Below are 14,303 nucleotides of genomic sequence, written 5' to 3'. Positions count from 1 at the left end.
TATTGCGTATCAGGACTAAGAGAGTTGTCCCAGAGGCATATGAGCAAATACCGGTTTTAAAAACATACGTGGAAAATTGTTATCGCAAAACGGCACACCTTACTTAGGTGGTCTGTTTGGCTAGTGCTAGTTGAAAAATAAATTCTATAAATATTCATGACATAATTTGCATGCGGTTACAATTTACAATTCAAAATATTCAATATTGAAATGATTCAACCGAGAGTATTCGTATTTAGTTGCGGTCACAAGAAATACGCAATATACCGAGAGTATGATATGAAGGTATTGGTAAGCACTATTTGATATAAGAAGATCTGATATTGATTTTATTTTAGGGAGTTTATGGTACTTTCATTAACGTCTAGCAAATACATTTGGGACAACCCCTATCTGGCTTATTTTGAGAATATTCCAATGACTCATTAGTACGATTTCAACAAACAAAGGTTAATATGCTGCCAAAACATATTCTTTAAGAGTCCTCTTCATGGTTGTTCAATAGGGCACTTGCAGAATAAATGCGGTGAATTTATATAATTAAAAAAAAAACGCATTTTTGAGCAACGTTTCGGATTGCCGTAAATTTTTGATGAAAGCAGGATAAGAGAAACAGATAAAAAATTAGCCATAGGCCAAAGTCTACTAGACATTCATGGTGTTTGAACAGTCCCTAAACCAGATCGACATAAACACTGTATGAGAGATAAATTCGACATCAAAGTCGAAGTTAGCATAAGCGCAATGCCACATTCTCTAAATGGCCGCCATACACAGATCCGAAACTTTTTTTTTTAATAACAGTGGCTAGACTATGTCCAGATATTCTGCTTTGTGGATCATGTGTAGTTGAGGTTCGCACCGTACAATTTTTTTCGCAATCGTATCGTCTTGTACGCAGTTTGTGAATTTTCTAGTAGCATTTGTCCGAAATCGTAATTGGTACTTGGGAAGATTAAGTCAATACTGTCTAAACCACATGCTTCACGTCGAGTTTCTAGGACAAAATGCGCACCTTATTATGTGACTTATTAAGCCCATGTCTTGTTATAAGAAAAAAATATAATAGAAAATAAATACGGCTACTCAAAGTTGTGTTTATACTTAACGATACAGTCTTTATATCCATTTATTTCCACGAAACTACTAAATTAAAGTATACAGTAAACGGGAATACTTTCATATTACTTATTTTAAAAGAGGAGGCTACTATTAGTGGTGTTGGCGATGGCGATTGACTTAGGCTACGCGGCTGCACAAAGTGCACAATCAACTGAATGGTTAATGAAATTTGGTAGAAAACTAAGAATTTTCCCGTAAAAAAAAATTTAGCGATTGTAATTGTAATTACAAAATAAACAAATATTAAATACAGAGTGATGATTATTTATATCGTTCCGAGCACAGAACTTAATTTAGATAGAAGAAACAAATTCATATATTTGTATAGGGGCCGAGCGTGTCAAATTTTGTACTGAAGTTGCTTCTTGTCTGTAATTTTAAATATGTCTCAGGCTCTTGATTGTTCATAATTTTTGTGTTGTTGCAATTGAATATCACGTAACGAGGCATTTTTTATGTTTTGGTTGACTTCAACTTACAAAAATTGACGCCCGAAAGCTGCAAGCTGCGAGTAAAGACGGACAACTCAGTGGATTTCACTGAGTTCATTTGACACGCTAAGTAGATACGTTTGCTTGATCTATGGTATATATGACATCTGTGGTTCCGAGGATATTTAATGCCGCTACAACCTACAAGAGCACGTCATGTCAAATGATGCAATTAAGTTATTTGTGTTCTTAAAGTTCCGGGATTATAAACTATACATGTATGTATGTTTTTGTTATGGTTGCTGGATGAGACCAATATAAAAACATAACTACCTCTTCCTGTAATAATTGACGGAAGTTCGACTGACAGAAAGTAAACAAGGCTCACGGCGCTGTCATAACAACAAGCTAATCCTTTAATAACAACATCGGGTCAGACTATCTTATCCGTACTGCGTGCTACACGTTCACCTATCATGGAAACAAATTAAAAAGGTAAACAATAAACATGTCGTATTGACGTCGGCGTGCTATCGCTAAGATAGCAGTGTTCAGACAAACAAGGCACAATCTCTTAGAGGTCATTCGAACTCCACAATCTGGAATCGCTGGCTGACCCTCATTACTGTATGATGCAGATGATTTCACTAGTTTCTTCTTGGCTGAGATCACCACGAAATGACTAATATAAGTAAAGATAAAACATTTGACTACCCAGATAAAAGTTAGTTCAGGTCTATCATAGAGTACCTAAGGCAGGCTGATAGTAAATGACTCAGCTGTTGTTCGGTTTTGCGGGTATTAGAGAAAGCCCTGAAAACAGTAACACTTCCAGAATAATAATATCTGCCGGACAACGAGTTCAAAATATCTACATGCTCTCTCGGCTCAAGAGACAAAGTTTATCCTAAGAACAGATATACCGCAGCAGATTGTACGGATATGCTACTAAACAATGTGTATCTATGTAGTGCAATTTCAAAACCGGTTCAACGTGAGATTCCAGATCAAATTATGCAATGACGTCAACTTCGAGCCTCATACATCAATATGTACGTTGTCGGTGGCAACGTTTTCTCGATTCAATAATCGAGAAAACGTTGCCACCGAACCAGCTTTTCTTTGTCCACGAATGTAAACATAAAGCATTAATGATATTAGTATGTATACAGCAAATCCTGTACAGCAAGGCCTGGTCCAGTTAGACATCACAACGTGGATAACTGATTGTGGTTATTGAAATATATATTAAATGAACGATAACTTGATAAGGTTATTTTGAAGACCGAAGGTCGAGATGTTTTGAAATCCTGTTTACTAAATCGAACGGCGAATCTGGTTATTATCAATCCCCAGCGAGCGTTGGCGGTTTCGACGGATACGATAAAAATAATCTGTATTTACTTCGACAGTACTCTTCCATCTTTTATCTTGCTTTTATGCAATACCGATTATTGACAAACAGATTTTGAATGGAATAAATTCTATAATTGTTAAATCCTTTTATCTTGTTTTTGATCGAATATGCTTACTATTTATCAATTTGGACAATAAATTTGCCGCACCTAAATTATTACGGATCGTAATCTTAGATGCTAAAACAAATGAAAGGATTAGATCGTGACAACTGTAATTCTCAATTCTAGAATAGGTCTTAATAGTAGGAACGTGACAGCTTCATTACAGGGTTGGAGATTTGTTTTCCAAGAACCCCGCTGCATTTCCTGGCTCGCAATGGCTTCGTGCTGCGATTTCGATCTGGCGCGTGCCGTGCGCTCTCGTAGTCACTCTTAGTTGCAAATAATTCGTCGCTCGATCTCGATATCGGGCAAGCGACCGATTTGCAAGAAACTCTACGTCTTTTAGTGCTTAATCCCATGGTGGACATGTTTGATTTGGTCGCTTTATCTGGAGAGCACGTGTCTCCACTGTAGCGGCACATCGAGGGCAGCTTTCCTTCCGTGTCTATTCTTGGCGGGTTAGCCCTTACGGGTCACGTCTGACTCATGCAAATTATGTACACAATGAGGGAATTAGTATGCTGTGACGCTTCAAATAAATGAAAATTACCACACGTAGCATACAATAGACAAACACCGACTTCCGACACACTAGTGAAGTGACGCCGTTATAAATTTCAAGTGTTTGATAATGCCGAAGGTAATCGGCGAAAAATAAAAGTTCAAAGCGCTAAATTTAAAGAACGCGTGGAGAGAATCAAAGAAGATTGTGTTTGCACAGATGCATGGAAGTGGGTCAGTGGTGTGAACTATGATTCCTGCGACGACGCATTGCTAGTAAACATGATTCGAGTGATGTAACACGAAAAGTCTTTTGAAACAAACAGCTACCTCGGAATATCAGACAGACAGCGTGGAATTGGTGTAAATTTAGTCCTCCAAGGCCGCCCACTTTGTTGTGGGCGAATTATGATGCCGCGGCTTTTGTGACTTATAATGCAGGATGCAGGTAAAGACAAATGAGAAGAGTTCAAAAAACGTTTCAATGCCCTTCGTTGAAACTGTGATTTCAGGTACGCTGTAACTTTTGAAAAATCGTATGTTATTGTTTTATGATGTGTGTGTGTAAGTTTACTTCTTACACAATTATTTTTTTAACTAACCGGATAAAGAAATTAATAAACATTTAATTATTACTTGTTATTTATCTACGAAGGAAATAAATTAGGTATTGCATGATTTATTTTGATATGTATTACGAAAAGAGAGTGTTTGCGAGAAAGACGAAACTAATATTGCGCTGATAACACGTACACCTGATATCTGTTCATCTATACATTGCCTATCTGTAAAATAATCGCGTTTCTATTATTGCAGTCATCAACAGATTGTAAAAATAAATTATGATAAATGTAATCAATTAATAGATAATATCCGTTACTTAAAATAGACGTACCATAAGGATTACATCAAAAGTGCGTGATGGAACATTTAGACATTTTGCAACATTTAAAATTAACTTTGCGAAGAGTTTAAAGAAACATGATGTAAGTAGTTGCGAGTAGGGAGACTAGGGAGTGAATAGTGATAAAAATACTGAGCGGTGGGCATTAGGGCGGGATTGAGGTCAATCGCTTGAGGCCATCTGCGGCTAATTATAGAGGATGCGAGGCTCCGATAGCGTACATAGATGAATCTCAATTGCGAACGCGAATGTAGGGTACAGGAGAGAAACTCAGTGCTAATAATGCAGTATTTGCGGATGTTGATAACGAACTTCTGAAATACGTTTGACCTACTAAAAAGAATCGCTTATTTAATTGAATTAAAAATATGTTTAAGTTCTCAAATCAGTACGCAACCTATTAGAATATGCATAGTAGCGTAAAACAAAAAGTCTAGGGGCTAGGGGCAACAATGCAATCAAGAGCTCAGATCGGAACATTGCAATGCAGTCTCACACTGAGCGCTGAGAATCGCAGCGATTAGACTGAGCAAGAATTTCTCATGGGAAGTTGAGAAACGATACACACTCCAGATCGGGATGTGAAAACAAAAAGACGCGTAACTAATAATAATACGGTACCGTTACGCTGGGCATTTCCCGGATTGGTCGGAGGAAGTCATTAGAGAGTTAACCAGCGTCGCTTTAATAAAGATGTTATGTAGCTCCATCACTATTGCGAACACGGATGGTACTCTCAGAAGATTGAAACTTTGCGCAAGACAGTTAAATACAGATAAAGATGAATGGGTGTGATGAATGTTTATGGAAAATTCTGGAAAGCTCTCCATAACGTATGAAAGAAAAGTTTGAAAGACGTTGTCGCACGGTGCTGCATGTAAAGTGGACTGGCTATGCAGGCAATTGGACATGGTACCATTAGAGCCAGTCGAGGCTTCCCAGAATCCCTTGTATCGAGCGCAAGCGGAACCCTCGCGGCCGACTGACATGGCACCGAGTGCTACTGCAATACATTGTTATCGAAGTATTCAGCACATGCTTTCTACTAGACGTCCTATCTTTCTTACCTTAGGTTCTCAGTAGAAAGAAGCACATTACTCGTAAATGATATGTCGCCTTAGACGGTCATTCGGCATTAGTGAGACATGCTATTTCCTTAATGGACGGGAGAGAATCTTCGACGATTTGAATGATTTGCGTTGCATAAAGTAGCACAGCAGCCCGGATAGTAACATCGCTAATGGATTCCATTTGTCATTGTGGCCGCTCGCTGTTCTTATAGACATTTATTGCGTGTGATTTCCTTCATTTATGGTCAATTATGATAATGGTCGGCGGCAAAAGAAAAAGGGTTTGCTAACGACGCACGTAGGCCAGATAATTCGCATTACAACCTGAAGTACTGAATTGAAAATGCTATAGTGATCACATGTGGCGTGACCTTATAAGGCCATTTGACGAAGCTTAAGAAGAAATATTTTCCTGGTGAACTTGAATAGCCGGCAAGCATAAAGAGAACAAGTTTCATTACGATAATAGATACATACCATAGCTTGCTCGATCTTGTTGTCGATGGCCACCGCGCTGGTGCCCGATGCGCTGTAACAAAAAGAAAAACATTGTTATAGCCAAACATCATTAAAATTTCATGTTGTTTACAAAACATTTATGTAGCTATATAGGTACCAATACCAAGATAGTTTCGCTTAATACACATTCCATTAAGTTTTTATGTTGACTCGAGCTCAAATCATTGTTATCGCAAAAGAATGCGTGAATACTCTTAGGTTTATCGGTCGGATAATATCAGCAAATGAAAACAAAATGAAAGCATCGTAAACATTGTCGCGCATCAGAGGTGATGCAAGGGCAAATAGAATTAACCAGAACCGTGTAGTATGGGCTGATTATAATGAATGGGTTGCGTTGCGAGTTAATTCGCAGGAGAGCTTCCGTCCGACGCTACGGATGATTACATTCGGGCGGCATGGTAAATATTGCTAAAGCGACCCGTGAACCGTGTTTGTAATGTAAGGCCGAGACTACAAGTTACAACTAATTTATAATGAAATGAAACGCGTAAATTCTGAGTAATAGGAGAAGAGAAATCTAGTCAGTAACCTGGTCAATTAACAGATGTTGATACTTGACCCACAAACCCCTATCGATCACGAATGTAATTGAAAAAATGATGTTCTTGATCCGTTGGATGCTTAGTTACTAACTCAAAGTATCAAAGTCAGCGTTTAGTGGGCCGACTGCTGACTAGCACAGCTTAAATAGGCAAATTAAGTGTAATTAGCAATATACCGAGACAATGGAACTGAACAGTGAGGTTATTAAAAGTGTCACAAGTGCAACAAGCGGACGGCGCCACGTGCTCGAGCGAGTGACGAATGACGATGCGCCAACTTCACGGCTACTGTGCAGGCGATGACTGCCCACTATTGCCGGACTTAACTCATTATGATCCAATCTCATTCGTGTAATCGGAAGTAGTATGTGGCACATTGTACGACAAACGTACTTGACTTTCTCCCGTCGGATTCCGTGTCGCGTCAACGAGTTGAACAACGCGACGCTAAACTTGAACCCATTGGAGCGTTGAAAATGAGCGCGGCTGCAGATCGATTGCGACCGGTCCGGCGGTGAACTCTCGATATTAAATAACGCTCCTGGGCCACACGACACGACCGCACTGACAATGGCTTCCACCAAAATTGACGCCCTCGCGATAATTATGCAACGCATGTAAGTGACACGTAATAAAATACCGGATAGCAACCGTAGAAGAAATTGGTTTCGCAACTGGATAGTAGATTATAGTTAAAAGTCAACGACGTGTCTTCAGGGCGACAATAAAAAAATCGGCTTTCTCTAAACGGAACTAGACGAAAACTAGTTTTTGTATTCTTTGAGTGATTACGCAAGTTAGTTGACAAAATTGTACTCAGTGGCATGCCACATGAAAAAGTTGAAGCATAAAGCGGCGAAACCGGAGAAAGTATTTCGAAGTGACGAGACTTAGGCCGAAAACAACAAATTGATGAATCGTGGAATCAAAGACGAATCAAACCGTTTTCTTTCAAAAACATTGATGAGAATGAAGACTTTTACGAGCAAGCTACCAAAATGTTGCCAAATATAACCCGTCACGTCGGGCTTCACACGTGTCAGTCAACCGGACCGACTTGGCAACAAAGAACACTCGCTAAGATCATCTTTTAAAGGAGTCATCCCCGAAAATAACTTCTCATCTCAAGACAACATTGAATTCAGAATTTTACTAAATACATGAAAGTTTAACAAAAAGAAAACTGCTAAAATGTGACAAATTGGAGAAAAACGAGGAAACTTTCAAATTCAGTAATTCAGCGCAGAGTCCATCCACAAGGTAAAGTCCACAAGCGTGGAAACGTTCTTAGACAAATACAAGCCGCAAACAAAGAAGGGGAGATATCAACAGTTTTGTCTTCACGCACGTGCGTGTTTGCGTAGATCAACTTCATTGCATTCAAAGACGACGCAACAAAGATCTCCGCTTTTGTAAAGACGTTTTATGTTTTCATTATAAAATAACAAAAGCACCGCGTCAAACACGGAATTTTTAATCGCTCTACAGTCGTAACATAACAGCGCCCGAAATAGCATCCGCCGAAAGTAAACTCGTCCAGTTTTTAGTGTTTGCCAAACCTGTTTTTGAGGAAATTCTTTTGTTCAAAAATACAATAACCAGATTCCGAATTTGGCTGGCAAATTGTAGATTGAGTAAGAACTGCATGCATTGACTTGGTTAAGACACAAAGGCGTTGACTGCGCTGGGATTGGGATGGAAAACGTCGATGAATTATTCATTGCTTGCCTCATTTACCAATCATTGCCGCGACAAAGTCCAGAATCACGTCATTGTCTGTATTTCTATCAGCTTTAAAATAGCCATCGAAAGGGTTATTTAAATTCACTATTTATACAATAACAAGTCTTTATCTTATTTTCGTAGTTGATAACCCAAACAGGTGTAGGCGTTTATATAAAATAAAATATTGAAGATATAAACATTATATCATTATAATTACAAAAAAAACTTCGTTTGAAGTATATGATGGACTCATTTGCTTTCATTATTAAACTTAAGGCGTAAAAAACTGTTTCAATAATTAATGAGATTTTCGTAATACGAGTAAAGGTTGCTTCCATGACTCACTGTTTAGCAGACAATAGACAGAAATGAAACGCAGGTGCACGTGGTGACATGACTGCATTACAATAAATTAATATTCTTCACCTAAATTCCCTCCGCATTATCGATTTCCTCATGTCACGCCATTTTATTAACGATAGCTTTATTCACTACTTTCAAGGTTACACATTTGAAGCTTTGTCATTTCGATGCAGATGGCAGTTAATATTTAATCAGTGTTATGTTACGGCAAGGTTGAAGCCACTGGAACTGGTAAGAGTTCCCCATGTTACAATGTTTTTAAGTAATCATAAATTTGATGAAAATCGTGGTTAGTATTTATTTTCTGTTTTTTTAATATTATATGAGCAGTATCATTTTTAACCCCCGACGCAAAAACGACGGGGTGTTATAAGTTTGACGTGTCTGTCTGTCTGTTTGTCTGTCTGTGTGTGAGTCTGTCTGTGGCATCGTAGCTCCCGAACGGATGAACCGATTTCGATTTAGTTTTTTTTATTTGAAAGCTGTGTTAGTCGGGAGTGTTCTTAGCCATGTTTCATGAAAATCGGTCCACTAGGTCGCGGTCGGGGGTTTTTCAAAATTTTAATTTTGTGGTTAGGTTAGTTATGATCAGATGCGTTCAACTGGACAATCCTTGTACTTGTCTCTATTAATAGATTGGGTCTTATGGCTGGCTCAGTTGCATCGAATTGCGAATACATCAACATAGCCGACGACGTTTTATTAAGTTATAATAGCCGTTAAGCGTTTGTGGCAAACGATTCAATTGCTGGTCGGGATCACTGAGTGTCCGCTGTCACACAGGCGCGAAGTGCGATCAAATAGCTTAGTAACAAATTATCAGCGCGTTATCGAGAGGCAGTGCATGAGTATTGTTGTATTATCGGGTAGCGAGCGGCGAGCGCAAGGTCGTCGAAGGGAAATCGACGGTGTCGACTTGTTTCGACATAACTGGCGCCACCGCCTGTGCCTCCGTTCAGAATGTTTAGATCATTACATCTTACTTGCACATATATTTGTAATGTCCTCTTATTTAGGTACCTACTTTGATGCATATCATTGCATTCGTTTGGAATTAAATTATCGAAATGTCTGCTCTAGTGGTTGGTAACGAGTTTCGGTAACATAATTGTCTGGTAACAGCTCATTGCATTATCGATTTTTAAAGCGAAAACAGGGCTAATGCGTTAGAGGATTGAGCTATAAAATCTGGTCACGTGAAACAACAAGCCGAATAAGGCGGCTTCACGTGGCAATCGCTACCAGTGCGGCGGTGGGACGTGAACAATCAAACGAATCGGTCACAAAGGACATTAATGGGACACTACGGGACAGCACACTCGGTGGCTTATGGTACTTGTCACGCGAAACGGTCACGCGATGGTGCCCACCGATTTCAGAAACATGTCTATTCTATTACAACTTTAATATAACAGAATATTAAAATAAGATAATTTAATATACGTGACAGAAAAATATTAAAAACATAAAATGCTATTATGCATTTATCAAGAAAGGTCAAAACTGTTCAAATATAGAATTCTATTAGTCATTTGCGCATCCTGCAAGTGATTTCAGTAGATTTTGGCTGCAGAACACATGTCAGGGGTATTGTTTCTCGTTTTAGCCGGTGTTGTTTAGTGCAACGGATCAATAGAGCACTGAGACTATAGAGACGCCTAGGTTCAATAGGCGGCGCTGACGTCAGCCAATGGCAACCGCTTGTCTGGTTGCAACGGCCACGTTGCCAGGGAACCTTCACCGATTTACCGGCACCGTAATTAGCCGTGCACGGTGAGAACCTTCGCGAACGCAGGGCCGTGTAACATTCGACACTGTCCCATTGACAACTTGACGAAAAGGCTGCAATGCGTCACGACTCCGTGGGACTGCGGAGGTGTCGGCGACTCGCTAAAGGTTAAAGTACTTACACAGGGTAAAAGTAGTCGATGTACTTGACGACCACTTCTCTGAGCAGATCTTGCTTGTTCATGATGGACGAGTAGCTTGCACTTATAAGTTTAGTCTGCATGGCTTCTGATTTGCCAAGGATCACGTGACGGGACTTGCGAGTCCCTGTGGAAGGGCTCGAGGGTGCCGTTTTGGTTGTTTGCGGAGCGTGTACGAGTGTAAAGGTAACGTTTTTAGAACGGTTTGTTCAGCGCGCGGGCGACCGGATCGACGCGTTGCGGCGGACTGGGCCGGGAGGTGTGGTGGGGCGGCGAGGGGGGCCGAGCAAGTGGCGCGCGCACGGCTCTGCCTACTACGGGCTACGATGGCGCTTCCAAACACCTAGGCAACGCTTTGAGTTGAGACACACCCGCCGGACTTTAATTTTAAGCAAGTATAAATCTGCAACAGCCGCGAACCTCACTTCAGGCCACACTGGATAGCTTAATTTGAATTATGCGATCGTTAAGTTCAAGGTTGACCAGATTTACGAGGTGGCTTTTTGCAATGTTACCTCAAGTCTATTTTTATAATAAAGTAACAGGTTTAGTTAACTCTACATTTATTGACATTGATGTGGTAGAAACTGTTACAACAAATAATTAAGTCTATATTAATATAAGTAATATTGATGGAAAATGAAGAAGAATAAACTTTTCAAATAAGGAATATGATACTGATGAATTTTTGAGTTCCACTAAAAATTTGTAGAAATGTAGAAACATATTAACATAGGTATAAATAAATATGTGGAGATTAACAAGTACTCTCTACAATCCGTCTAGACTAGACATAAAACAAGTGCTATCAAACAATTGAGCCTACAGACTTCCGCGTATTGTCTATGCTGTACTATACCAACAAACTCTATGCAGGAAATAAAAAATTGCAAGACAAAAATATCACTAACAAAAACAATAGCTAATATCAGTCATAACAAAAAGGAAAAATATACTATGTTGTTGTGTATTGATTGTATTAACTCAGTAAGAGCGATGTTATCTAGATTCGACATTGTATATTCGAGAGTTGCTAGTTGCTAGGTACTTCTGTCACAATCACGATTCTATCAAAGCCAGTAATTACTAGATAGAAATCCAAATAAGCATCCAACTGCTTATCAGTTGCTTAACAATGTCTGCAGGCACAATAGCAAATTGACAACATAATTCGCAGCTATCTATTTGCATAAGGCCAGGCCAGTGACGGTCTTGTACAAATTGTACAATGTACGGATAATCAATTTGAATCCTAGGCCACTCTAGAACCCTGTTTTATTGACACCATGCTGCATTTGTCATAGAAGTCACTTCGACGTTTACTGTGAAAAGGTTCTGTGGGCTAAGAATCAAATTGGTTGTACTGTTGGCGCCGTTTCAAATCATAGCACTGCTGTCTAAACAGAATCAAGCTTTAGAACTCGAGTGTTTTGTAAGCGTGTTGACATGTGTACTTGTTTTTTGGGTTTTGAAATTCGTATTATATCATAATCATTGCGTTAAAGACATAAAGATCCAGATGGTAACATTAACGAGGTGATTATTTGCTAGCGGATTGTACATTGTTGAGATACAAGCGCACGTGGTTGGCAATGGCGATGTTGTCATAGCACATTGTATAGTAGAGATATACGATACAGATGATCATTAATGTAACGTGGGTTAATCAAACATTGTTTATGCCACACCACAAGTGAGAATGAATTTATTCATTTAACCTTGGCAGTCGTAAGCTGGACTATTAAATTGTTATGCGCAGAAAATGCGCTATAACTTTATAAACATTATAAATAGAAAAACGAGTTTGCATTGTTTTCTGCCATTCAATTGCCTAGAATTTAGAAGTATAGGCAATTAAATACCTAGTTACCTACCTACTTATATTTTCTACCTCGATTCTAATTTTTTTTTGGTTTACTATTTAATTATAAAATTGGTCATAAAGTAAATTTCTGATACTTATGTTTCTCGTTTTATATGATAACATTTTCCTACTTCTACATTATAGGTACTTACTTCGAAATCTCATGAAGTGTGAGTTTATAAGGTTCTATCTTTTTTTGAGATTTTAAGAAAGTGGATTAGTTCTAGTAAACAACGTACCGTACATATAAATGCTGATCGCAGAATGATTATATATTTTTGCTCCAACAATGACGATGATATTATAAGACGAGGTAATGACAAATTACTTGTACGATTCCTCCATACACAAAAGGTTTAAGTGTGTCAATTGCCAGCAATTACTTTTCAGCGCCTTCTATCATTATTGATGTCGCTATTGTTTTTTGAAGCCTATACGACCGCTTTAGAACCACGTACAATGGTAGAAGCTGCGATTTTATGTCACGAATAACCGTTCAAGCCACGCTTCACTGCCGTTAAAGTCTCCATCGTAAAGCCATATATTTGTGTATTGTCACGAAGACGTCGGTGGAACCATCACGTATATTTTCATCTTGCTGATTCACTCTAGCTATAGTCCTAGTCACCTTTGGCAGAATGTAAGCATAATAATTGTTATTCTTGTGGTACTGCATAAAACTATAAATTGTGGTTTGTATTGTTCGTCGTGCGAAATCAAATAATTCAACAACAAATTCTGATACTGCACTGCACTAGATGTTTGTGTGTACACCGCAATTATACAAGCGGAACAGAATTAAATGCGTATCTAATGTTATTAAACACTAATGATTATCTAACTGTGGTGTGAACACAGTAGTATCGCTATTATGGCAACAACTGGCCAAAACGCACTGCGAATAAAGATACGCTCTTTGTAGTGCTACGGGCGTACCGGCCAAGATTCATTCATTATGTAAGTGTGCCAGAGAATGCACATCTATGGTTTAGTAGTATTCAATGGTATCAATAATTTGTCTCACAACAGTGTTTGAGTTAGGAATGTCACATATAAACAATTAGAGACTCGACAATTCAAACTAAATGAGGATAAGTAAATGGCAAATACTGATGTAGGCAATACTTGAAATAGATATCACGAAAATTACACCACACACAAAAATGTAATGATCTTAAGTGACAAGTTCCTGCAAGGGATCATTGCGTTATTAGTGTCTAAGTAACATCAATTGAGATTTCCGCCAGTTTCGAATTAAAGGACGGTCTTATTGGGTATTTAACGGAATTTAAATTTTGATGCAAGGGATCATCCATAAATTACGTCACACTAAAAACATGATTTTTGACCCCTCCCCCCTCCTTGTCACAGCTAGTCACATTTGTTAGACTCCCCCCTCCCTAGTGTGACGTCACATATTTTGCAAATTTACACGTAGAAATTATTGAATGAAAACAGCGGTTTGAAATCAATCTTATTTCCATTTATGTACTTAAATTATTCTTCACCACACCAGCAGATAAGGCTCTCTTGATAGGTACTTCAAAAACGAATGACAAATATGTATAAAACGAATGGCTTTTCATCCGGTTACCGAACATCCTGTATTTGTATATGTTTATGAGGTTTTCATAAAGTAACAGTTTAAAGTTCGTGTTTTAACCCTTAGATTATGATAGATTTTGAAATGTGACGTCACGAAATTTAGGACACCTCCCTTCCCCTTGTCACACATTGTCACACTTCGTCGACCCCCTCCCTCCCCCTTAATGTGTGACGTAATTAATGGATGATCCCCAAGAGGTTTTACC

The 14,303-nt window shown here is 38.8% G+C and overlaps 1 protein-coding gene across 6 annotated transcripts in view; it reads right to left on the bottom strand.

Annotated features, from left to right (window-relative positions):
• LOC125225340 (PAX-interacting protein 1-like) overlaps positions 1-14,303 on the bottom strand; it is a 194,384-nt gene that overhangs the window by 5,518 nt on the left and 174,563 nt on the right. For all 6 annotated transcript variants that reach the window (XM_048129000.1, XM_048129001.1, XM_048129002.1 and 3 more), the window contains one exon: positions 6,026-6,077. In XM_048129000.1, coding sequence (XP_047984957.1) covers positions 6,026-6,077 — 52 coding nt within the window. The remainder of the gene's footprint in view (positions 1-6,025; positions 6,078-14,303) is intronic.

This window comes from Leguminivora glycinivorella, chromosome 4, assembly GCF_023078275.1.
Source record: "Leguminivora glycinivorella isolate SPB_JAAS2020 chromosome 4, LegGlyc_1.1, whole genome shotgun sequence".
Lineage (NCBI taxonomy): Eukaryota > Metazoa > Arthropoda > Insecta > Lepidoptera > Tortricidae > Leguminivora > Leguminivora glycinivorella.
Note: the sequence above shows the minus strand (reverse complement) of the source record. Positions and strands in the feature narration are given on the sequence as shown.